Source organism: Pangasianodon hypophthalmus, chromosome 12, assembly GCF_027358585.1.
Source record: "Pangasianodon hypophthalmus isolate fPanHyp1 chromosome 12, fPanHyp1.pri, whole genome shotgun sequence".
Lineage (NCBI taxonomy): Eukaryota > Metazoa > Chordata > Actinopteri > Siluriformes > Pangasiidae > Pangasianodon > Pangasianodon hypophthalmus.
The window spans coordinates 7,135,402-7,159,470 of NC_069721.1; the positions used below are offsets into that span (position 1 = coordinate 7,135,402).

General features: G+C 37.9%; 1 protein-coding gene across 4 annotated transcripts in view; it reads right to left on the reverse strand.

Annotated features, from left to right (window-relative positions):
• pcdh15b (protocadherin-related 15b) overlaps positions 1–24,069 on the reverse strand; it is a 186,085-nt gene that overhangs the window by 150,354 nt on the left and 11,662 nt on the right. For 3 of the 4 annotated variants that reach the window (XM_053238777.1, XM_034309522.2, XM_053238776.1), the window contains exons 2-4: positions 12,500–12,617; positions 1,242–1,256; positions 921–986 (exon numbers count right to left, since the gene is read on the reverse strand). In XM_053238777.1, the coding sequence (XP_053094752.1) occupies positions 921–986; positions 1,242–1,256; positions 12,500–12,590 (172 nt within the window). In that variant the 5' untranslated portion in view covers positions 12,591–12,617. The remainder of the gene's footprint in view (positions 1–920; positions 987–1,241; positions 1,257–12,499; positions 12,618–24,069) is intronic. The other variant, XM_053238775.1, reaches the window with a different exon arrangement.

Genomic DNA, 24,069 nt, shown 5'->3' on the forward strand with positions numbered 1-24,069 from the left:
AACCACTCCTGTATCACATGAAATAAAACAGAACTTGTGCTTGGTGCCCAGTGTATAATCCAACTACACATGCATACTGTGCAATTAATTAACATGGGAGCATACTGGAAGCAATGTACTCACCCTCTATGGTATAAAAAGGACTTTTCTCAGAGAATGTTGCTTAAAAAAAACTTCTTTACGTTTCATTAGTGCCTTGGCTAATGCTAAAAGCCAGATCTCCTATCATACTCATAGAGCAGTTCAGTGATGTTCACAGGTAATTACAGTAGAACGAGAGAAGGAAGGAGAAGTGCGTAAAGAAAAAGAGCTGTTTTATAAAGGCTCTGGATTTTTGGATGTGGATCTATTGTGGCAGCCTTTGTGGTGCTGAGTAGGGATGCCTAAAAAGGCAAGAAATGAGGTTTGCCACAACTGGAACATCTGTCATTCGTGCAGCATATATCTCTTACATTCATAAATTCATAGACATAAATTAGACAACTTGGGGCAAAGCTTAGACAGAGAGTTCCTTTTAACAAACCGAAAATAAATCCAAGGGAATATTTTATTCTGCATTTCTTAAATGAGTAAATAACAGATTAGATTCAATGCTACGAGTTACTGACAATTTCTGACAATATCTTTTTTAAGATATCAAACCATAATGTTTTGACCCTCAAGAAATTCAAATCAGATGAAACCTTTCAAGGCTGATAGAACTGGCACAATTCCAAGGTCTCCACTTCAAAACTCATAATCCTTACTTTACATGGCTATAATCATCATCAGCCAGTTTGCTCGTCTGATAACTGAGTGAAAAGAGAAATATTAAGCACATCCTGATGCATTTTGCAACACTGAGTGCAGTGATTGAGTTGCACTGGCAAACTGAAGTGCTTTATTTGTGCAAGTCATGAAAAAAGGGGATCGATATCTACCATTAGGACTCTCTTCATCTATGGCTACTATGGTGGCTGGTGGACCGGTTCTGGACAGCTTGCACTCTGAAATGGAGAAAAAAACAGGTTATAAATTAGAGAGACTTTAAATAAGAGCAAGGAAACAACTTGTGCTAACGAGGCATTCCACTTTCAGCTAGCATTTCAAATTGCTGAAGCAGCATGGCCACCACATGGAACTAGGATCTATCAGTACAGGATTCGCTATGCGGGCAGGTCATGGCTACACAAGTGCTGCTCATAGAACAGGTAAAGACAAGAGATGCACGAGATGAAAAGAAAGAAGGTTAACAGACTTACCCTCATACTGCCAGTCTGTAAGTGGAAACAGTGCCATAAGAGAGAGGGGGGAAAAAGGAAAGAGAAGAGCATGACCTTTCCCTATTAATCAATGTATACATTTAAATACAACACAAACTTTTATTTTTGGACATTTGTTCATGTTCAATAATGTTAACCAACTGAGACATTCAATGAAAATGGTATTAGACGGATTAAATTAAATATAAACATGGTGTCCCTGACAAATGAATTCATTTCATAATTACATTTCTCAAACACTATTATATCATATTTCACTCATAACACATGTACTAACAGAGTCAGATCAGATTAGAAAGTTTTATTCTTTGTGCACATTTGTGCACAGGTTGGCCTTTTCAATTCAGACAAGAATGAAATAAATAAATAAAGGATGATTAATCAACAGTCAAACTGCTGTGGTATAAGAGAAATAAAACACTTCAGGATGCAGCAACATTGATTATTTTAGAAAATATTAAACAATAATTGCTGCATAAGTGGCATTAAAAAAGGTCCCATGCACATCTCTAATTGAGACCAGTTCTGAACTTGCGTGATGTAGCTGAGGCTGAGGAACTGTTAGAGCTAGAATTCACACACCATGCTGACAGTGCTGGGTTTTCTACCTCTGGGTTTTTTCTTCCAGTGTTTCTGGGGTATAATGGTAGGGTTCACATTTAATTTGAAAAAAAAAAAAAATCCTCCTTCTGGTTTAGGCCACAACTACTCTGATTCTGAATACAGATATGGATATTTGGAGCACTAAACAGAGACAGATACAGGTAGAAGCACTGCGTTTCACCCATGTTACACTCGCTGTTCAGCACTTCTGATGGTGCCAAAAAATGAAATCTATGCAGAAAGCAGACACAAAAAAATATGTATAAACAGGGAAGTCATTTTGAGTAACTGACAGATGACTGCAGTGATAAAACACCCCAAAATGAAAAAAAAAAACATAATCATTAGCAAATTGCTGTGGTATAAGAGGAATAAAACACTTCAGGATGTCCCAGCATTGATTATTTTCCTACTACAGCATGCATTGTCATGTTTTATTCCTTTACTCCTTTATTCCTAGTTATTAATATTGTATTTATTAGTGATTAATGTCGAATGAATGTTTTACCTAGGGTTTCTTAAGAACCAAAATGGACTTGTATTATTTTCCTGAAGTCAAGTAAAAGTAAGTCGAGTAAGAATCCTGTTAAAAAAGCAGTTCTCCTAAAATCTGAAATAGTGAAAACCTAATAAAACTATATTACATACAGCATCAATAATCCACCACATATTTTCCTGTAAGTTTGGGGGCTTTTCTTTGTATGTAACCCACTTTTTAATATACCTAGCCAAAAAAGTTGATTTTCATCAAAAAAAAAAAAAACAATTAGTTTGATGTTCAGGAACTGTATTTTTGTGGGTTGCCTGAGAAGCTAGTTTAATGAAGACGGTGTCTGATACTTTATTGTAGAAAAAATCAACTACACTATGCAATTCTGAAACTACAATCTTCTTTGCCTCCATCACTGTCCTCATCACTGTACATGGGGTCAGTATGTTGCTGCATTTCCTGTTCCAGTCCTTGAATGCATTTTATAACGTTCCTGATTGGACGTAACATCATCAGAATCAGAATGTTTTTTTATTCGCCAAGTACAGGATGTACAAGGTTTTTTTTTTTTGGTGCAGTGTCACAAACAGTATTTTTACTACTTGTATATTTTATAATCATTCTCTCACGTGTGCAGGTCAACAACCATCTGTCTCTTTTTAATGCATAAAATTTTTTGGTTTATCCCATGTTAATGGATGTTAAAGGCATTTTCCATCATATTCATAACCCTAAGAAACAGGCAATGGTCAAAGGAAATTTAAGGATAAGATCATTTTTCCATTTGTGATTATTTGTTTGCATTTATTTTATATTATATACAGTTCTGTGCAAAAGTCTTAGGCACATGCAAAGAAATGATGTAGAGCAAAGATGCCTTCAAAAATAATGAAACTAAATGTTTCTACATTAAAAAAAAAATACTATAAAGAGCAGTAAACAGTAATAAATGAAACAAAGTCAATATTCGGTGTGACGATCCTTCACTTTAAAAAAATATCTAGTAGTCTCAGGTACAGTGTGTGCAGTTTTATAACTGTGCAGCCACAGTTCTTCTGGAGACTTTGACTGTCACACTTGCTTCTTATTTTTGCAGCAAAACCCAGCAGCCTTCATTATGTTTTTTTGTCTGAAAAGTGTTTCTTATGTAATATGCTGCTTTCTTTACTGACATACAAACATTTTTCTGTAGCATTTAATTTTGTGCTGGAAAACTAAAATGTTTGGAAATCTAAAATGTTTTTGTACTGAATCAATAATGTAGAAATCATAAAATAAAAATCTAAAAAAAAGAGTGCCTAAGACTTTTGCACAGTACTGTATGTGTATAGGGTGTTGCCACATTATTATTATTATTATTGAAAGGTGCCAAAAATTCTGGAGTAGACTATACTCGAGTAATCAGAAAGCCTGAGAGCACACTGAAAATCTGTTTGGTTTTGTTTTTTAATTTAAAACAGACAGATGATTTTGAGAATTTTAAGGCAAAGAAAGGAATTGTGTCATATCTTGAATATTCAATATTCTGCACTGTTTCTAAATGTAAAGATAAGAAAATGTGATATTGATCATGTTCACCCCTTCGTACAAAAGGTCAGATTTTCCTTGAGTCTAATTCCTTCCATTGAAGCATGTGTTCAGACGAGACAGCTTTGATCTAACATGGATCCTCAGGTTGTACACAAACTCGTGAAGTCCGTGCAAGCTGGAGTGCATGCTGTCCTTAAAGCACAAGCGGGACGTGCTGCATACTAAAACATCCTGAAATTCCTGTAAATATTTCTAAGATTCTACTTTTCATTCAAGTTATGGCTGATTATATAATTTGTAATGAAAAATGTTGCATTAAATTAGCAAAGAGTGCAAAATGGAAGCGTTTTCACTATCAGACTTTTTGGACCCCAGTGTATATCAGATAATGTATCCATATATAGTGCATCAGTTAGCTCCAGAATTATTGGAACGCTGAATGGATGGATGCGATGCAGTGAGGCAATGAGGCAGCACAACAGTGCACCATGTCCTCCACTGAACGATTTGATAAACATGCTCCTTTATAGCTAGCACAGAGAGAGAGCGAGAGAGAGAGAGAGAGAGAGAGAGAAAGAGAGAGAGATGTATAGCTGCATGGGGCTGCATTTGTAAGCATGGAGAAATTTGGTTTCAGGTCACTCTCTTTCTCCTCTGCTTCTCTCTCTGCTACATTTCTGCCACTTTTCATCGGGGTCAACAGGTATGAGGCAATCTCCGCACAACTGGAATAAACCATTCTGTTAGGGCCGTCAGTCTTAGGTCTAGGATGAGAAGCATAACGTTGTTGTGTCTGCCAAGAGAATCCTCGAGCTATTCACACACAAAGCTTATATCTCTGCCTTCAGTCTGCTGCTCATGAATTAGAGATTAATAGTGTGTATCTCATGTTACATGACTTGAATGCGCCAACACAGTAAACCCAAGCGGATTGAGCTCTTAGCAACTGGGCCATTGTTTAGATGCAGTGTTTTACAACCAAGATTGGACCATATTTACTTAGACAAACTGAATTGGACCATATTTACTCAGACATGCACAGAATTTCCGAGGAAAAGTAAGTTGCCACAAATGTGGGGTGTTTATTTAAAGCCGTGTGTTATGATCATCAGTCATAAATGTCAGTTTAATGATGTTCCCTTTGAATTCCATCATTGACCTGAAACAGTGCTTTATGCTTTCTTCGTAACGAGCTGCATTTTTTCTGTCTTATCAACTTCAAGAGAAAGTGAGGGAATGACTGTTTATACCTGCTATATTTTGTGATAACAGGAACTAATTTGTTTTGGATGTTTTACAACATTACACGTAACTACTGTACAGTGTACAAGATGCCACTCTTTAATAAATAAAAATTATAATCACGCTGTAACTGCAAGTATAAATGAGATCATCACACCGATTCACAGCCTGAATGTTCTTTGTTAGCTTATTATTGCAATATCCAATAATTGCACCAGCCACTTTAATAGGAACACCCGTACACCTGCACATGTATGTAACTGTCCAATCAGCCAATCATGTGACAGCAGCACAATGTATATATTTATGCAGATAAAAATCAAGAGTGTCAGTTAATCTCACTTGATCTCAGTGACTTTCAGACAGGCTGGTTTGAGTACTTCAGAAACTGCAATACAATCTCTAGAGTTTATGCAGAATGGTGCAAAAAAAAAAAAACATCCAGTGAGTGGCAGTTCCATGGGTAGAAGATCAGAGGAGAATGGCCAGACTGGTTCGAGCTGACAGGAAGGCTACGGCAGCTCAAACAACCACTCTTCACAACCGTGGTGAGCTGAAAAGCATCTCAGAATGCACAAGATATTGAACCTTACAACAGCAGAAGATCATATCAGGTTCCACTCTCGTCATCCAAGAACAGGAATCTGGGGCAACACTGAAACTGGACAGTTTAAGATTGGAAATAGACCACGCCCATCTGTCACCAAGAAGGTCAATGTCAACTTCAATGAGATCACATGTTTTCCTCATTCTGATGTTTCATGTAAAACTGAACTTTATTGCACCATTGCCATATGACTGCATGAATCAGCAGCTGTTCCTAAAAAAGTGAATATAATTATAATGCTATTTTGTCTCAATCTCCTTTTCATGATGGAGATTTCCCTAAAACTGTTAATGCCTATGACTCACCTTCCTGCTTCAGTGGATATTTTCACCTAGAAACCATAGAGATTTGTATCTGCAAAGAACTGCTGTGATCACGTCAGAACTCTTCCTGCTATGCCCACGCCGAACACTCGGCTGTGTATCCTTTCACCACATGCTGAACTGTTTGCCACTCAGAAGAGGATGGGTTTCCTTTCGAGTTTGGTTCCTCTCAAGGATTCTTGAGAAGAATTCCAATCATCTTCTACAGAATAAGCACTGCATACAGGCATTCATTAACCAGAAATAGATTTAATGCATGAGTTTAAAGCTTCAGAATGTTTAATGATGCCCTATTATGGGTCTTGATCTTAAGTAGGTATCAATCAGAGCGGATTCAAAGACCTCTTTCAAATTGATCATTTCTTTTGCCTCAGGATAAATTGCCCCAGCTGTGTAGATTCATCTCTATCAAGCCTCATATACTGTAGACTACAGCACTTCCTTGAGAAGAGGTCAACTATCAAAGACCAAACTCCATGTGATGTAATAATGTCGGATATAATTAATGGAAACGGTAACGTTTGATGAAGTGGATGGATAATAAACAGTGTAAGGCATGATTGGGGCATGCACATGCTCTTACATCATCACAGAGCATGAAACAAAGATCATTCTTCATTCAGCAATCTAATTAACAAATAAAACACATGGGGAATGCTGTTAAAGGGAAAATAATCAATAATGGGCTGGTGCGATTAAAAAATATATATTATTTTCCAATAACGCTAAATCCCAAAGTGTTTTATTCTTCTTTTACCATGCAGACATGTCATTATTTTTATCTGTTTATAGGTACACTTGATTGTTTGTTGTGATTTATTGTTACCTTTTAAAGATTTATTAAAAATTCAACACTGCTGTGCTATAAATTCAAAGAACTGCCTGCTCATGCTACTGAGGTGTGGGTGCCAATAACATGTACCCACATTACAGAAAGGAGAAAGATGCTGGGAATACAGACTGAGAGTCTGTAAGGTTACCTGCTCCTGAATTGCATGGCCATACATTAGACTACCTGATACCCTCGAGAGCACAGCCTGATTCAAAACCATTCGAACATAACCACAAAACTGTCTGCATGTCTTTCAAACACTATTCCTCTGCTATTCAAAAGGAGTACAATAATTCAGCTAGCTAACTAATATAGCACAAAATTAAACGTGCATTAGGGAAGATTTGTCAAAATTTGAACCCTACAGTGACTCAACTACATTTATTATGGTACATTTAATATGGTAATCAGCAAGGAATATCCTGACATGACTTCCAAGTGCTTAAAAGCCAAGTTACACTATAACATTATAAACACTTAAAATTTGGCTTATATTACTTTCGGAGAATGATCAGGAGTACCCTGTTTTTCTTTTTTGTAATGAGCACTCATGAGCTTTAAGCTCTGGTATTAGCAACATCAGCTAATTCATTAGTATTTATAAAATGACTGACATGAAGGCAATCTAAACACAAACAAGCAACCCAGACCATAACGCAGTTTTTCAGACAGCTTTCCTCAGCCACATAATACACTTCTCCTGAGGCCATGGCTTAAACCATTCTTTTTTCACCATGTTCTACATATTTTCCAGTCTACTTGTACAAATTAGAAATTCAAAAAAAACTACTATTACACATTTACATGCTTTATCTAGCAGATATCAATATTCAGATATCTGATTTGTCATTTTACAGCCATAAAGCTGGTTTGTTTTTGAATGACAGAGTAACAGAGTTGGAAAGAAATGCAAAAGACCAGCCCTATGATGGTTTCTAAATTGTGCAATCAGACTCAGCTATGCTCTTTAGGGGTGGTATAAAGCAGCATCTCAGGCCATAATCACAGCACCTTTCTTCTTCCTGTGATGTGGGAACACATTATTGGCAGGACAAGATGGAACATTGCATTGCAGGCACAACAGAAAATCTTTGACTTTTGGAAGTCTATAGTGGATGTGTCCTTTAGGGCTCATCATGAATAATCTGCTGATGTTTTATGCCTCTTACAGATTCCATCACTCTAATGTGGTATGACCATAAGGAAGGACAAAAGAGAAAAAAATGAAAAAAGGTAAAAAAAAAAAAAAAAAAAAAAGAAAATGTGTTCTAATAAAAGAACAGGCTGCTTTCTTTTATTTATACTACAAAATCAATATAAAATAAAACTGATTAAGGCTCTTAAAACAACAGTAAAACCTCATTTTGCCTTTGTATTTTAGCATTATTACCCTAATAAGATGTCTCTAGACCAGTCTCTAAGATGGAACCCCTGAACAGCGCTGCCTGTTAAAAAAAGGATGTGATTGCATTTCACGGTGCGAATCTCACCCTTGTCCTTAGCATGCGATGTAGACTTGTCCAGACTGACCCCTGGCCGATTCATGTTCCTCACTAAAGCAGGCGTAGTACAATTTCCAGATATGAGAGTGCACCAGTGGTTGGGTTTAACTGTACTGTGCAGCCTCTCCCAAGACACAATCCACCTTATTACTCGGGTGAAACCTTCACCCCTCTTAATAAGACAGAGAGTTTAAAGGCTGCATTTCGAAGTCCCTCTGCTTTTCCCCTTACCATGGAATTATATAAATGTAACAGAATCTAAGCCAATTCCCTTAAATCATGGTCAATTTGAACCTTAGAGGTTGCCAGAGATGGAGAGAAACAGCAGGGAAACAAGTGGATGAGTGAGTAAATTAGGAGCAGGACAATTGACTATAGGAAACACTTGAGTAGCATTCTTGAGAGTTCAATGTGCATAGTGAGGGTTTAATACCGATATTCAGACTTCAGATGTAACTACAGACTTACACGAGAGGTACGCAAACGGGGTGGAGTTTGCCTAAAATGGAGGTGCATTATCTCGAAGTTTTCAAATTATGAATTATAAAATTATAAATTAACTTAAAGTGAGCTGTAAGTGTAGATGTTCAATGCTTGGTCAGCTTATCCTTCAAACTGTGGGCAGATTTTCTTTACAAGAGAAAACACTAACAAAAACACTGTTAAAAAATACAGATTATTAACTGCACAATAAAGTAGCCTACATCCTATTCACATTACGATTTTCTCATTTTAGTAACTTGTGCGGAAATTTAATGTAGACACAATAAACTGTCAACATGCAATATAAAAAAAATAAAATGCAAAATGATACAATGTGCTGGATCAAGTGCTATTTTATAATCTTCCAAAAAATGATGGTGGAAGCCATACTGTTGAATTAAACCAATTTTTTTGCAGTGACTAATGTCATAATTATTACTAGGACTATTTATACAGCAATATATTGGCAATATAGTACACTCCTATTTTTTAGTAATCTATAGCAAATTTATAGTATACAGTAACTATCTAGTAAACTAGTAGACTCTATAGTAATAGTCTATTGTAACAGTAGACTCATGTATTTTACACTGTGTTGCATTTGACAGCAAAGAAATTAATGTTCCTTCCATCCTTCCATCTTCAGTCCACAATTTCTATAACTGAGGTTTTTTTAGCTTAAAGGCAAGTGTCTGTGTTTAAACACAGTGGTTTAGACACTATTAAATAAAGCCCTGTCTTCAATAATTCTATTCAAGAAAAATCCACAGTAGTGTAAAACGACACACGGATGATCTGCATAATATGATTGTCACACCCAGAAGCAGACGGGTTCCCTTTTGAGTCCCTCATGTCGTCACAGGGAGTGTTTCCTTGCCACTGACGCTTCTGGCTTGCTCATTAGTCTAAATTTACATCAGAATTTATGTAAAGCTGCTTTGTGAGAATGTCTATTATTAAATGCGTTATGTAAATTAAATTGAATTGAAATGAATGGAAAATGTGCATAACTTATCCCTGAATACACATAATTTTCCCCTAACGTAACTTTTGGACTTAATTTGCCAACTCTAAATGTGGCCCTTTGTGTACTATATCTTGCTCATGACGCAAGGGCTGCTACTGAAACTGGGCACTTTTCTTTAGAGTGTGGGTTTATTCAGCTAAACCGAGAAACTTAAGAGTGTATATTCACCATGTTGAATAGTGCTGTATTTGATTTTTGGATTAGATCATTGTATCTGATATTGAATGTGATTTCTTATTAGAGAAGTCATTAAAATTCTTATAAAAGTGGTATTAAATGTGGTATGAAATGGATCTGATGATACAATAAAGACAAAGATACCCATTCAAAAACAACTAAGATATGCTCACGATTATCTTGCAGAAATAAATTATTAATAGCAGTGACTCATCCAGTTTTTTCTTATGAATTTATCCATTTTAAACCAGCAGGAAATGGGCTTTTCTTTCATATTGTACATTTAAGTGTACATTGTTGTTCAAATGTACAGTCAACTCAAGAATAATTGGCAACCTTCAATATAATGAGAAAAATTATTGTATAATATAAACATTATACACATTTGCAGAAAGTACATACCTTTTTTTCTAAGAAAAATGATTCTGATAAGAACTTATTTTTTAAATAAAAATATTTTCTATTAAAAGCAGGGTCAGTGGCAGAATAGTTGTCAGCCCTAAGGAACAGTTATAATAAACGTACATGAAATATCATCATTTACATTTTTCAATTTTTCTCAGTCTCCAAGAACTTAGTGCTAGTGCGTTGGACCATGTCATTTGTCCTTGGGGTATAAATACACAAATCGAAGATGCCTCTGTCATCCATCACCAGGGAGAAAACCAAAATGCTTCCAACTCAAAAAAGACAGATGGATGTTAATTAAGTGCATCTTTTGAATAAAATAATATAACAATATCATATAAACAAAATTAGACTCAAGTAATTAGGCAGTATAATACCAAAGAGATGGTTAAAAACCATAAAAGAGAAGTTTTAAAGTTAGATTTAATGAGCCACAATAACTAAAGCTGGTATCTAATATTAGCCAATACGCTAACCTTTGCTAAGCTTATCAATATCGAATTTGTTTTATTGAGTCACGACCACTATATAAATACAATTATTTGTGCAGATATACACTCAATAGAGGTGAGTTCATTGTTGAACAATGGACCAGTGGTTAAAGCTAATAAATCATGAGGAAAAGCCAACATTTCCCTCTTGTAAAAGACTCCTTTAGAGCACATTTTAGCATTTCGAAAAAGAAAGATGTCAATAAATCAATAGCACACCTAAAATGAATATCGGAAAAAAGAACATCACCAGATTGAAACACTGAGCTAAAAAGCCCATTACAATGTCTGCCAAGAACAGAGAAAATCAGTATGTAAAGTTTTCACTTTTTGAACACAATCTCAGTTCTGTGTACTTGGATGAATAAAATATGGTGAAGCGAGCAGTCATGCAACAAGAGGGAGGTGCAAAGGTGCTTTCCCAGACTGCGATGAGACAGACGAAAACAGGGCAAGGATGGAGACCTGTTCTGAATATTGAATGAGTGGGAACATGTCATGCGGCCCTAACGCTAGCATGAAAGGGTATGAAATTAGCATTATCTTTTACAGAACAGATTCCTCTAAGCAAAAAGGGTGTCTGTTTACTTAAAGCTGTTTACATTGCAGAATGTAGAATTGAAATGTATAGCTGCTATTAATGCTGAAAAGAAAAACCTTAACATACTTTGTTGAAAGATTACTGTATATCATCACCAGAATTCATAAATGTGGTGCACATATTAGTGCTCAAGTCTAAATCTATGAGTAATTCTGTGAATCACGGGTAGACAAATTCATTAGCTAGCCCACTGGGCAAGTAAAAACCTCATTGTTCTTGTCCAGTTTTGGTTCCCTGGAAACCTAATTTCCAGCTACAAAGTGGCAGCCAACGTAATGTAATAATGTTTGGTCAAATAATTAGCTTGTTAAGTGCATTAATACTGACAATGGGAAACAAACGAGCATATGGTCATGTAGCACACTGTGTTTGTGCCCTTGGCAAAAATGTATCGCATCACTCATACAAGACATTAATCGAGTCGAGCTAGCGTTCTTGTTTATTAAGTCAGAGAGTAATATGATGGCTTTGTTCTGCATTTTATTTTGCCCGGTTTCACCAGGCTTTACACATACCTGCATGTTCCTGAGTAGGAAAAGATCACATATTGTTTGCACACGCTAATTATTCTGCCTAGAAAAAATCATTCCACCATTGTCTGATGTGTGTAGTGCAGCAGGTGGCAGGATTCAAAAGCTCTTGCTATAGTTACAGCATTGAGATGCGTCGCACCACTGTGAAGTGTATTAAGTTTAAACATAGCTATATACCGAAAACTTTTCTTTGGGCAAAAGTCAATGTGGTTGAACCAACTATGACTAAAAAAACTAATAGCATGAAATCTGGCTTGATCTAGTGATTTGTTCACCCCTGATGAATCCAAATAATATAAGCATTTTAACCATAATGAGACAATGAAAAATTCTTCAATGGAAACAATGAATGTAATGCTACGTGCATATTATACAGAGCAGCACCTACCATCTGAGTCCTGAGACTTGCTGGAAGCTGTGACTAAGAGGACACCAATGCCGATTCTCAGCCATTTAAAGAGCCACGACTGCTGGCACATCTTCCCTAAGCGTTACTGTCGGCCTACCTGCAAAAAAGAAAGGAATAAATTCTGTACATCTCACATACAGCATTCAAACTTCTGTAGCAAGAGACTTACAAAGCAAGAGAATGTATATGCACTTTATGTATAATTTTATGTAGTCCCTTGTAGTTCTGTGTTGTTCTGTGTGTCTTATGTAGCACCTTGGTCCTGGAGAAACGTCGTTTCGTTTCACTATGTACTAACTGGCTGTATATGGTTGAAATGACAATAAACTTCACTTGACTTGACACTTGACTTGAAGAGGAATTTTTATTCAAATGAATGACAAGGAATGACAATGACGATTAATTTCAACAACTTCAAACAGGGTACAGGTACATTCCGTCAAAAGGTGTTTTGATTTGAAATTAAGTGTTTTAAGGGAAACAAAACCACCCTTTGGTCTTCCATTAAACTTGGACCGTGTTGGATGAAAATTAGTGTTCCAGTTCATCCCAAAAGTGTTCCCAAAGGGTTGAGATCAGGGCTCTAAGCAGGCCACTCAAGTTCTTCCACACCAACCTTGACAAACAATGTCTTCATGGACCTTGCTTTGTGCACAGAGGCATTGTCGTGCTGGAATGTGTTTTGGGCCTCGTAGGTCCAGTGAAGAGAAATTGTAATGCTATAGCATACAAAGACATTCTAGACAACTGTGTGTTTCAAACTTTGTGTCAACAGTTTGGGAAAGGAGTGGTCAGATGTCCACAAACCTTTGGCTATTTAGCGTACACAGCTTGTTTCCTTCAAAGCTCAAATATGAGTTCTCCAGCATTAGACTTGGTTATTTCTAGTATTGCAAAAAAATTACGTCATTAATTTTCTGAAGGATTTGAGAACGGAGAAATGGGAAAGTAGTATACAGCTAAATGTTAACATTAAAGAAGCTAGATAGCCATATTCACAGTCTATCCAAAAAAATAAACAAACATCACTTATCTTTGTTAATCTACAGCACCTTTAATTTATCTGGAATATTGAACTCCCTTTTTCAGCCCTCATATCCTCTGAGGTTTATTCTATTGGTCCCTTAAAAGACAATGTAGAGCAAACTCTCTATGACTGTTTGCTATAGCATGGCTTTTACATTCCTCAACATTCAGGCATACAGATTAAAAATGATATAGTAACTCATATTGAGACAGTAATACCTTTTATTTTGTTTATATGCTTAGTAATGAATACATATTTCCTTATTTTCTGTTTTATATTTAAAAAAACATCATAATAACAAGAAGAAGCTGAATTGGTAAAATTGTTTCATTTCCCAACATTTCTTAATGAATCAAAAATGCTTTGGATGAAACGTACACAGATCAAACAGCCTTCTGTCGCTTCCTTTGCTGTAATGACGACTCTAATTTTACAGCACCGGTGCAACACAGAGCCTGGCCTTTGGGACGCTGCATGGAACACAGTATATTTGGAAAAAAAAGGAAGAAGAAGAAATGGCATTTGTTGCACATATAACCTTTTCCCTTTGAAGCCAGCAGGAGGGCTGATAGTGTTCACCATGTCTAAGACAGAACATCCCAAAGCAAATAGCTTTGAAGTTCTGCTGCTTGTCTCAGGTCAGTGCAGTGCTTCCTGAATAAGACTCTATGGGCAATGTACTTTGACAAGGTTGGGATGTTGAGATGAGCTACAATGAGACAACAATACACAATGACCTTTGGTTTTCAAAGGCTTCGAAGCCATCAGAGAAGAATGGTGCTGTAACAACCAGGTTTAAGATCCTGTGGTTATGATTTACTATGTAATGGACATGCTTTTCAAAACATATGACTGTGAGTGATTGTCTTATTATGTCGTGACCACAATTTCCCACAAGACCAAAATTCATAAATATCAGCATTACAGAGTGTGCCCATGACAGCATTTCATGGCTGCTGGCTCCAAGAGGCTTTATCAACCACATATGACCAAACACATCTATGGCCTCATAAACCTGCTTAATTCTAAAACCCTACAAGATCCTTGAGGTTGTGAATGAATGCATTTTGTTGTCGAACTCATGTTAAACATGGCCAGAAGAATACTGCCACAAAGCAGGCTACAAGGATTGAAAGGATGGATATAAAAGTGTACCAGCTCTGAGATAGTAATCTTACATTTCATGTAATTCCTTATTGAATGCCTGGGTTCACATTATTGGACACAATAATGTGATGGATAACAGTTCAGTGCTATTCTACTCACGTTGTCCTACAACGCTGGTAGCAACCACAACAGCAACAAAAGATGGCATGCCATCATGATTCCTATATTCAGTAAGAATTTTGTAATGCAAGGATATTTCAAAGAATGTTAAAGGAATAATAGTTCAGCTTCCCTCTGAGTCAAGATTGTGGGATTACAGCAGTCTTTTATTATTATTACTTTTTATACTGTACGTGATGATCGCAATGTCTGACAGCAGACTGTGTTCTCTATGTCAAGAGTCAAATCCTCTAACAATAGATCTACGAATACAATGTTCTGTTTTTACGGCATCAGTGTACAACAATGAAGCACAGGCTTGTAGCTCTTCAACTGGGAAGCATGAAAAAGTTTCATTTTGTCATAATGCTAAATAAACTTTATGTGATGAACAAAGCTTGCTAATTAGCTAACTACATACACATATGGCCAAAAGTAGGTGAGCACCTGAGTACTGAACATCCTTTTCCAAATGCAGTTGTTCCCCCTTTGCTCCTAGAACAGCTTCCATTCTTCTGAGAAGGTTTTCCACTAGATTTTGGAGCGTGGCTGTGGGGATTTGTGCTCGTTCACCCTCATGAGCACTAGAGGTTGTGTGCTGATGTCTGGCAAGAAGGCCTGGCACGAAGATGGTGTTCCAGTTCATCCCAAAGGTGTTCAGTGGGGTTGAGGTCAGGGCTCTGTGCAGGCCATTCAAGTTCTTCCACTCATCCTTGGCAAAATACATATTCATGGATTTGCTGGAACAGGTTTGGGCCTCTCAGTTCCGGTGAAAGGAAATCTTAGACATTTTAGGCAATTATATGTTTCCGACTTTGTGGCAACAGTATCGGGAAGCCCATCACATGGGTGTGAAGGTCAGGTGTCCATAGACTTTTGGCCATATAGAGTACCTGACAGCTGTAATTCATCCTCTGTTTCTTTCCATATCCATTTTGCCCTGTTCTGATAGAGCTTTGATGAGATCTCAGAGTGACATTATTCCTGCTGTCACAATTCAATATGCCATTCTTCTCTTAAATCCCACGTTTGGTTTACAAAAAGCATCGGTTTTATTAAAAAATTTCTGACACTGCCAGAATTTTAGCTGTGTTTGGTTGGAGTGGCACTAAATCAGTCGCAGGTGAGCACATTGCATTCGAAGCCGATCTCATCTGACGACCATAGAAGTCTCTTTTGATGTGGGATTTTTGTCTGCGACAGCAAAATCAGGCAGGAAATCATACAGTGTAAACCCGGCTTCAGTCAGTGTTCCCTCCTGCTTACTCCAACTGATCATTATAAATAGTCCTTGCTCATCACATCTACAAGAACGTATGGACAGACAAATCTAAATTCACTCTTTTCCCATTTTCACAGATTTTCCTCCTACAAGATATTACAAGGTTTTGTTCATTGTCGGGCCTTCAGAGCAAATAACATCCATGAGATGGACAAAAAAGCTACACTATATGGCCAAAAGTTTGTGGACACCTCACCATTACACCCATACGTGAACTTTCCCAAAATTGTTGCCACAAAGTTGGAAACACACAATTGGATAGAATGTCTTTGTACGCTGTAGCATTACAATTTCCCTTCACTGGAATTAAGAGGTCCAAACCTGTACAAGAGATCCAAAGCGAGCTCTATGAAGGTTGACAAGGTTAATGTGGAAGAACTCGAGTGGCCTGCACAGAGCTCTGACCGCAACCTCACTGAAGAGAAACGCAGACTACACCCCAGGCCTCTTCGCCTGACATCAGTGCCTGACCTCACTAACGATCTCGTGGCTGAATGAGCACAAATCCCCACAGCTACACTCCAAAATCGAGTGGAAAGCCTTCCCAGAAGAGTGGAGGTTATTATAACAGCAAAGGGGGACTAAATCTGGAATGGAATGTTCAACAAGATGGATGGCACATATGGATGTGATGGGCAGGTGTCCACAAACTTTTGGCCATACAGTATATCACGTGTACCATCTCTGAAAGCATGTTCTGCTGACCAGTAAAGATACGTATCCTGCATGCACAAGTTCATAGTCCAGATTCGGTAATGTTCCTGTCCTCTAATAAGCTAATGGCCTAGCACTCTGCACTCCCCTTTGACTTTAATCCAACAGAAACACAGGAGCACTCGCTGGCTTGCACGTGCATCCAAGGTCAACAATTTCTCAAAGTGGTTCGTGCATTCCAATACAAGAAACTGTCCTTTCAGTACACAGTAAATGCCATCAAATATCGGATCATGAGTGAAAGGAGAAGTCCCAAAGATTTCAGTAAACAGACCAACCACAGGCAGGGGACTGATAAGGCACCAAATTGTCAAAATTGCACCTGCAAACAAAATGTGATAAGAAAATACCATATCACATCATATCATCTGGGCTGACTTGTTTCCGCCTATTTCGAGTCACTCAGGGGAGCGGGACCTCTATTATTGTGGAGGTTGTTGATCGTCAGCGCTGAAATCAGTCAGCTTCGGCTCTGAAGTGAGCAAACAGTGCTTCTGACAGCAAAGCCGTCAACACACCTAATCCATTACTCTCTCGTGTCTAGATGCCTCTGGAGCAGCGCATCATTACCTCCTGCCATGAAGTGGATAGAACACAACAGTTGGAGAATAATGAGGCCGACAAGGAACGTAGCGCAATGGAACTGCAGGTAGCATTGACTGATTACTCCATAAGACTATTAACCTATTGCAGAATCAACGGGCATTACATTCTGCACACACACACACACACGCACGCATGCACACACACACTCTGACGTACTGCTGGTTTCAGCTCTACCATGAGAGCTTTTAGAATGTGAATCAAAACACACACACACACATCTCTTTATTTCTCACTCAAGGGTGCCAGCTGCTTGAATTTACCTTTTATTAGTTTTTACGACAGGATCAGAGATTCAAGAAGTGTGGAGTCTCAGTGAGGCAGGATTTCATTTATCCCCGGTTTGATGGACAGACACAAGTTAAAAATGTCACAGTGACTCACTGGGATTAATCTCATTCAGGGCCCATTTTGGAATGACAGCTGTAGAGAGTCGTACATGGAATTAAGAAACCAGCACAGTTGGATCAGTGGCATTGCTTTCATCCCACAAAAAAGGGAGGAAAGAATAAATTAATACGACTGTGGTACTATTGGAGTTTTTGTGTATTTTCATGGATATCACTTATAGTAGCAACAACATACAGAGAGCTCTCTCCTTTTCTCTCTAAATACATTAGCTAGCCCACTTACAAGTAGAAGCACCAGTGTGCTGCCCAAGCCCATGTGTTGTTTGTCTGGAAACATAATTAACTAGGCTAAAAAAAGTGATAGCTAATATAATTATGCATGGGCAGCTTAGTTAGCTAGTTAAATGCATTAATACAGATTAAGTGTGCACATTGTGTTTGTGCCTCCGACAAAAGCTCAGCAAATAACTTCAATGTTTTGGCTATTAGCTGCGGTTTTCTTGTCTCAACATCACATGTAAAATATGAAAAGTTTAGTCTGGGTAGCATCTTTAATTTCTCTCAACGTGTTTAAACGCAAGCTGACTGTGAAAAGATAGTTATATGACAGTTTTGTGCCAGACTGTTTTTTTGTCAGTGATACCACATAACTGCGCATTTCTTTCTGAAAAGACCGTATGCCATCCACGCATGATAGATAATCTGCTTAGTAAACTATTCTACCAACAGCAGGTTGTGCTTAGCTGATGTGTGTAGTGCAGCAGGTGGTGCAGTTCAGAACAAGGAGCTTACACTATAGTTAATGCTACATTTAAAGCCAACATATCGAATGATTTTTTTTTTGAGAAATTCATTATGTATGATTTTTTGATGCTTTGTCTGGCTGTTTAACTTGTCCAGAGGTGGCTGCTTTAAGACTACATGTGACGCCCCGCCATTAGGCTTGTGAGACCATGTGTAAAATGGCATTATCCTATTGTGCCTCCTAACTATTGCCGATTGATGATAGCATTGCCCGTGGCTTTTGAGGGGAGATATAAGTAACGTACCGTGTACATGTTCCGTCATTACAATGGAAAAATGCCAGAAGCTGTCGACTGTAACTGCAATCGCTAGCATTAGCGTTTCCTTTTTTTTTTTTTTTTAAATTAATTACCTGTTAACAAGGTCAGGAATGCATGCAAAACTGAAGTAAATGCAAATAGATGTAATTAGTTGTTAGCTGTAACTAAGCTCATTATAAAATTTAAATAAGATTAAATAAAGTACATGTGCATTTGTTCTGTGGTGAACAGCAGAGATACTTATCGAACTCAGACAGAAGGCCGTCAAATTTCATATGGGATAAAAAATAGGCAAAAAGAAAACACATTCCAAAATACAACACTATTGTTATATTCAAACTGCAGACACCATGTTTTACAACAGATATTTTAAATCATCCAATTTGATAGACATTATGATAGTGGGAATTTATTGGTGATTCCCGATACTATCGTCAATCATCATCATCATCATCATCATCATCCCTAGCCTACCCACCTCCCCTAAAATTTCATTCAAATGCAGCAATGAAAAGTTTCTATATTAAATGTAGAAATGTGTCTATATTATTCATCACTCTTGGTGAAATTCAATATCTTAGCGAATCAAATGATCAACCCTCTGACTGTAATATTGTGCTGTTCGTTCATGTAATGCAAACTGTTTTCAGTGGACAGCACAGCCTGTGTGGAAATCTCCTATAAAGCCCTCGACAGTAGAAACGCAGAGATGCACAGCTTCTATATGGGCTCGTTTGGCAGATTCAGTACACTGTGTTTTAATGGGAGGAAAGATTAAGCTTACTGTACTTTCAATACATTATTCTGAATCTAGGCATACGGCTTCTCTGGCAGTAAATTGAAGTGTAGGCGGATGGGGAATTCCACCTCCGTCCTATGTGTGTGATTGTGCCCTGCAACGGGCTGGCACCCCATCCAGGGTGTCCCCCCTGCCTTGTACCCCAAGTTCCCTGGGATAGGCTCCAGGCTCTCTCACGACCCTGTGTAGGATAAGCTTTACGGAAAATGGATGGATGGTATTTATGTTTTTTACAGTCTCTCTAATGTAAATCACTAATGAATTAAGTAAATCTCTATAAGAATTAATAGAAGTCTAAGATTAAGGATAAGCCTAATTAAATTGGCCTATTCCAGCAAAACACCCCCATAACATGATGCTGCCACCCCCATGCTTCACAGTTGGGATGGTCGTCTTTGGATTAGCCTTTTTCCTCCATACATAGTGCTGATCATTATGGCCAAACATTTTTGCTTCATCTGACCAGAGAACATTCCTCCAACTTCAGTCTGGCTTTTTTATACGGGTCTTAAGAGTAGCGGCTTCTTATTTTCGGCCATGCTGACGTAGGACGCTATTAACGGTGGGTGTACAAACTTTTGACTGTGACACAATGACTGTGTGGTCCCAAGATTTCTTATAACTGCGTACAGTTGTTAGTAAAGATAGCTGTGGTGCGTTCAAGTTGTTTGGAAATTGCTCCTAAAGAGGAACCAGACTTGTGGAGGTCCTCTACATTTTTCTGAGGTCTTGGCAGAGTTGCTTGGATTTTCCCATGTTAGGAAAGGCTGGCTCTATCCACAGGTGCATATCCAGTTAACTCCTAATTATGACAATTGGCCAATCAGAAGCTTGTAGATGTCATTATATCAATTTATTGAATCTTCCAGACTGTTTAAAGAGACTTGGTGTATGTTTACCTCTGACCTACTGGAATTCTGATATAGTGTATAATTATTTTAATTAAAGCTGAAATAAATCTTTTTTTTTTATCAAAACATTATTTTGAATCTAGGCATACGGCTTCTCTGGCAGTGAATTGAAGTGTAGGCGGATGGGTTTTGCATAGAAACAAATATCTCAATAATATATGTCTTGTCCTGGTAAGGTACACAGCTTCTCCACATGATGATTGGGAGATCTCCGAAAGGGACTGAACCTCATAACCAACTGCCAATCACTGAAATGGTAACGAACATGAATCAGCTTAGCTGGCAGACACTACTGATTTTGTCTAGCTAATTTTGGATTTTTTTGAGACAGAACACACAGACATACACAGTTTACTTCAGTAACACACATCTGTGCTTGACTTATTAAAAATATCACCGGCTGTCAATGCTGTCCACTGACCAACTATAAATAAAAAACGAATAGCCTGGACACACAGTTATCTTTACCAAAGCACCAGGCTAGTGATCGTCCGCCCCTGGTGTGTTTTACTGCTGCATCCCAGATTATGATGAAAATGGCTACAGAAGTACAAGTCTTCATGTTTTATTTCTAATATGTGGATTAGCATTAAAGGAATTACCAGTCAGGTTAACACAACAGCAACATGGACCTTTCAATAGTAATTCACCCAAGCTTTCGCAAAAACACCTAGCTCCCATTTAAAATAAAACTGTAAAGCTAATAAAGCTTGATCTTAAATGATCTCGAACACTTTACAAACAGATCTGATCTTTGAATAGTAATGAATAGTGAAACACATTTGTGATGTGTCTCTTATAGATGGATCATGATACACACTAATCTCACCATAGGTCTGATAAAGTTATAGCTATATAAAGTTATAAAGTTATAGCCCTGCTTTTCTATCATTGATCACAACACCAGGACTGACCATGAACACACACAGACACACACACACACAGATGCTTTACAGAACTTGAAGCCACTGAATCAAAAACACAAAGTGGACATTCATAAAACAGTATAGATATAGAAAATCTTTTACATTACTGTACTACATAAGAATATAGAAACAAGCAAATATTCTGCATTCTGAAAAGGGCACACACGTGCCATATACAGTATGCATTTGTCATATTGTGTATATACACACATATACATTCAGTACATACATAAATGGACTTCATCATTGGTTCTAATCCAAGAACCAGACTTTAAGATGTTCTTGTGAACTAAAAAACACAGACAATGGCTTTGCCTCAGGCATTTATGTTGGGAAAAAAAATCTGTGGCCTTGTAAGCCCTGGATCTAAACCTAAGACCTGACATGATGAAGCCTCACAGGGCTCTGTCTGAAAGACTGACGTTTGACCTCCATCAGGAGGTGCCTCACTTCACCCTGTCTCGTTTTCAGATCGAGCTCGGGACCCCGAGGCGGCCAGAATGTGACATGCGACATTTATTTTGAACAACAGGCCATCTGGATGCCATGGTTTAGCCTTTGTTGAATGCAGAGGGACACCATGCCTCGTTAAAGTCTTGTTTGATGAGGATGCTGCAGCTATATGAACGTTTCCTGCACTTGCTGAGAGAGCAGAATAAAACCTGTTTAAGTCCTTGTGTTTAATGAGACAGCCAGGGAAGCCATGACAATAGTGCCTAAGCCAGCGATGAATCAACAGGCTGGTGGGAAAAGCCATGCAATATGACAGGCGTATCCATGGGGCATAAACGGGTAAAGACAACAGATGTCTGGCTTTTGGCGACTATGAAGTGAAAACATGCAGCCCTGTCGCCACCACGTTAAGAGGTGTGAAGGAAATGATCTCAGATGCTGTTGCTATTTATTTTGTCTTGCAGCCACTGGCAGGACTGTGTGACATTAAAATGAGTGATATGAAAAGCTACATTCACACTGCAAGACTAAGTGCTCAATTTTTTTTTTTTCAGTTTCTTTTTAAAGTGGACAATACCTGACATCAGTCTGAACAGGTCACGCTCCTGAACTAAGCCACATGTATGAAACAATGATTATGGTTAGAGGAAAGGTAAACTAATTGTTAATAATAATAATAATAATAATAATAAAATTATTTATATAGCACTTTTCATTCAGTGTTTACTTTTGGTATTTATGGTATTTCCTTCTAGGGAACAGTGGCTTGGTTGTTAGCACGTTTTCCTCGCACTTCGGGGGTTGGGGGCTTGAATTCCACCTCCGTCCTATGTGTGTGATTGTGCCCTGCAACGGGCTGGCACCCCATCCAGGGTGTCCCCCCTGCCTTGTACCCCAAGTTCCCTGGGATAGGCTCCAGGCTCTCTCACGACCCTGTGTAGGATAAGCTTTACGGAAAATGGATGGATGGTATTTATGTTTTTTACAGTCTCACTAATGTAAATCACTAATGAATTAAGTAAATATCTATAAGAATTAATAGAAGTCTAAGATTAAGGATAAGCCTAATTAAATTGGCCTATTCCAGCATAACACCCCCATAACATGATGCTGCCACCCCCATGCTTCACAGTTGGGATGGTCGTCTTTGGATTAGCCTTTTTCCTCCATACATAGTGCTGATCATTATGGCCAAACATTTTTGCTTCATCTGACCAGAGAACATTCCTCCAACTTCAGTCTGGCTTTTTTATACGGGTCTTAAGAGTAGCGGCTTCTTCTTTTCGGCCATGCTGACGTAGGACGCTATTAATGGTGGGTGTACAAACTTTTGATTGTGACTGTGACACAATGACTGTGTGGTCCCAAGATTTCTTATAACTGCGTACAGTTGTTAGTAAAGATAGCTGTGGTGCGTTCAAGTTGTTTGGAAATTGCTCCTAAAGAGGAACCAGACTTGTGGAGGTCCACTACATTTTTCTGAGGTCTTGGCAGAGTTGCTTGGATTCTCCCATGTTAGGAAAGGCAAAAAGGCACCGGCTCTAAAGAATGTCCTTTTCCAACCACGGGTGCATATCCAGTTAACTCCTAATTATGACAATTGGCCAATCAGAAGCTTGTAGATGTCATTATATCAATTTATGGAATCTTCCAGACTGTTTAAAGAGACTTGGTGTATGTAAACCTCTGACCTACTGGGATTCTGATATAGTGTATAATTATTTTAATTAAAGCTGAAATAAATCTTTTTTTTATTAATTATTTTAAAATTGTTGATCTGAACAAAGCAGATACCTTATTTGATCTGAAAAACTGAGATTAAATGTCTTTAGCCTATGTGTGTGGAACGTTTTGGCCTCAACTGTAGCTGTTGTGTGTGAGGGAGAGCCAGCTAGAGGGTAGGAATTGTCAAAATGAGTTTCTCCAGAAAAAAATAATAATAATAGGGTAAAATAAGTATGCTATATTCTTAATATGGATTTAAAACCTCAATTGAGCTAGGTTTCTTAATGTTCTTTTGAACTCTATTTCAGAGTTTAGCAAAAATAGCAAGCGAGTACACGTTTGAGTAAAGAGCAGATAACTGTATTGTGACTCAGCAAGCTTAAAAGTAATAACATGAATTACAAAAAAAAAAAAAAAAAAAACATGCTG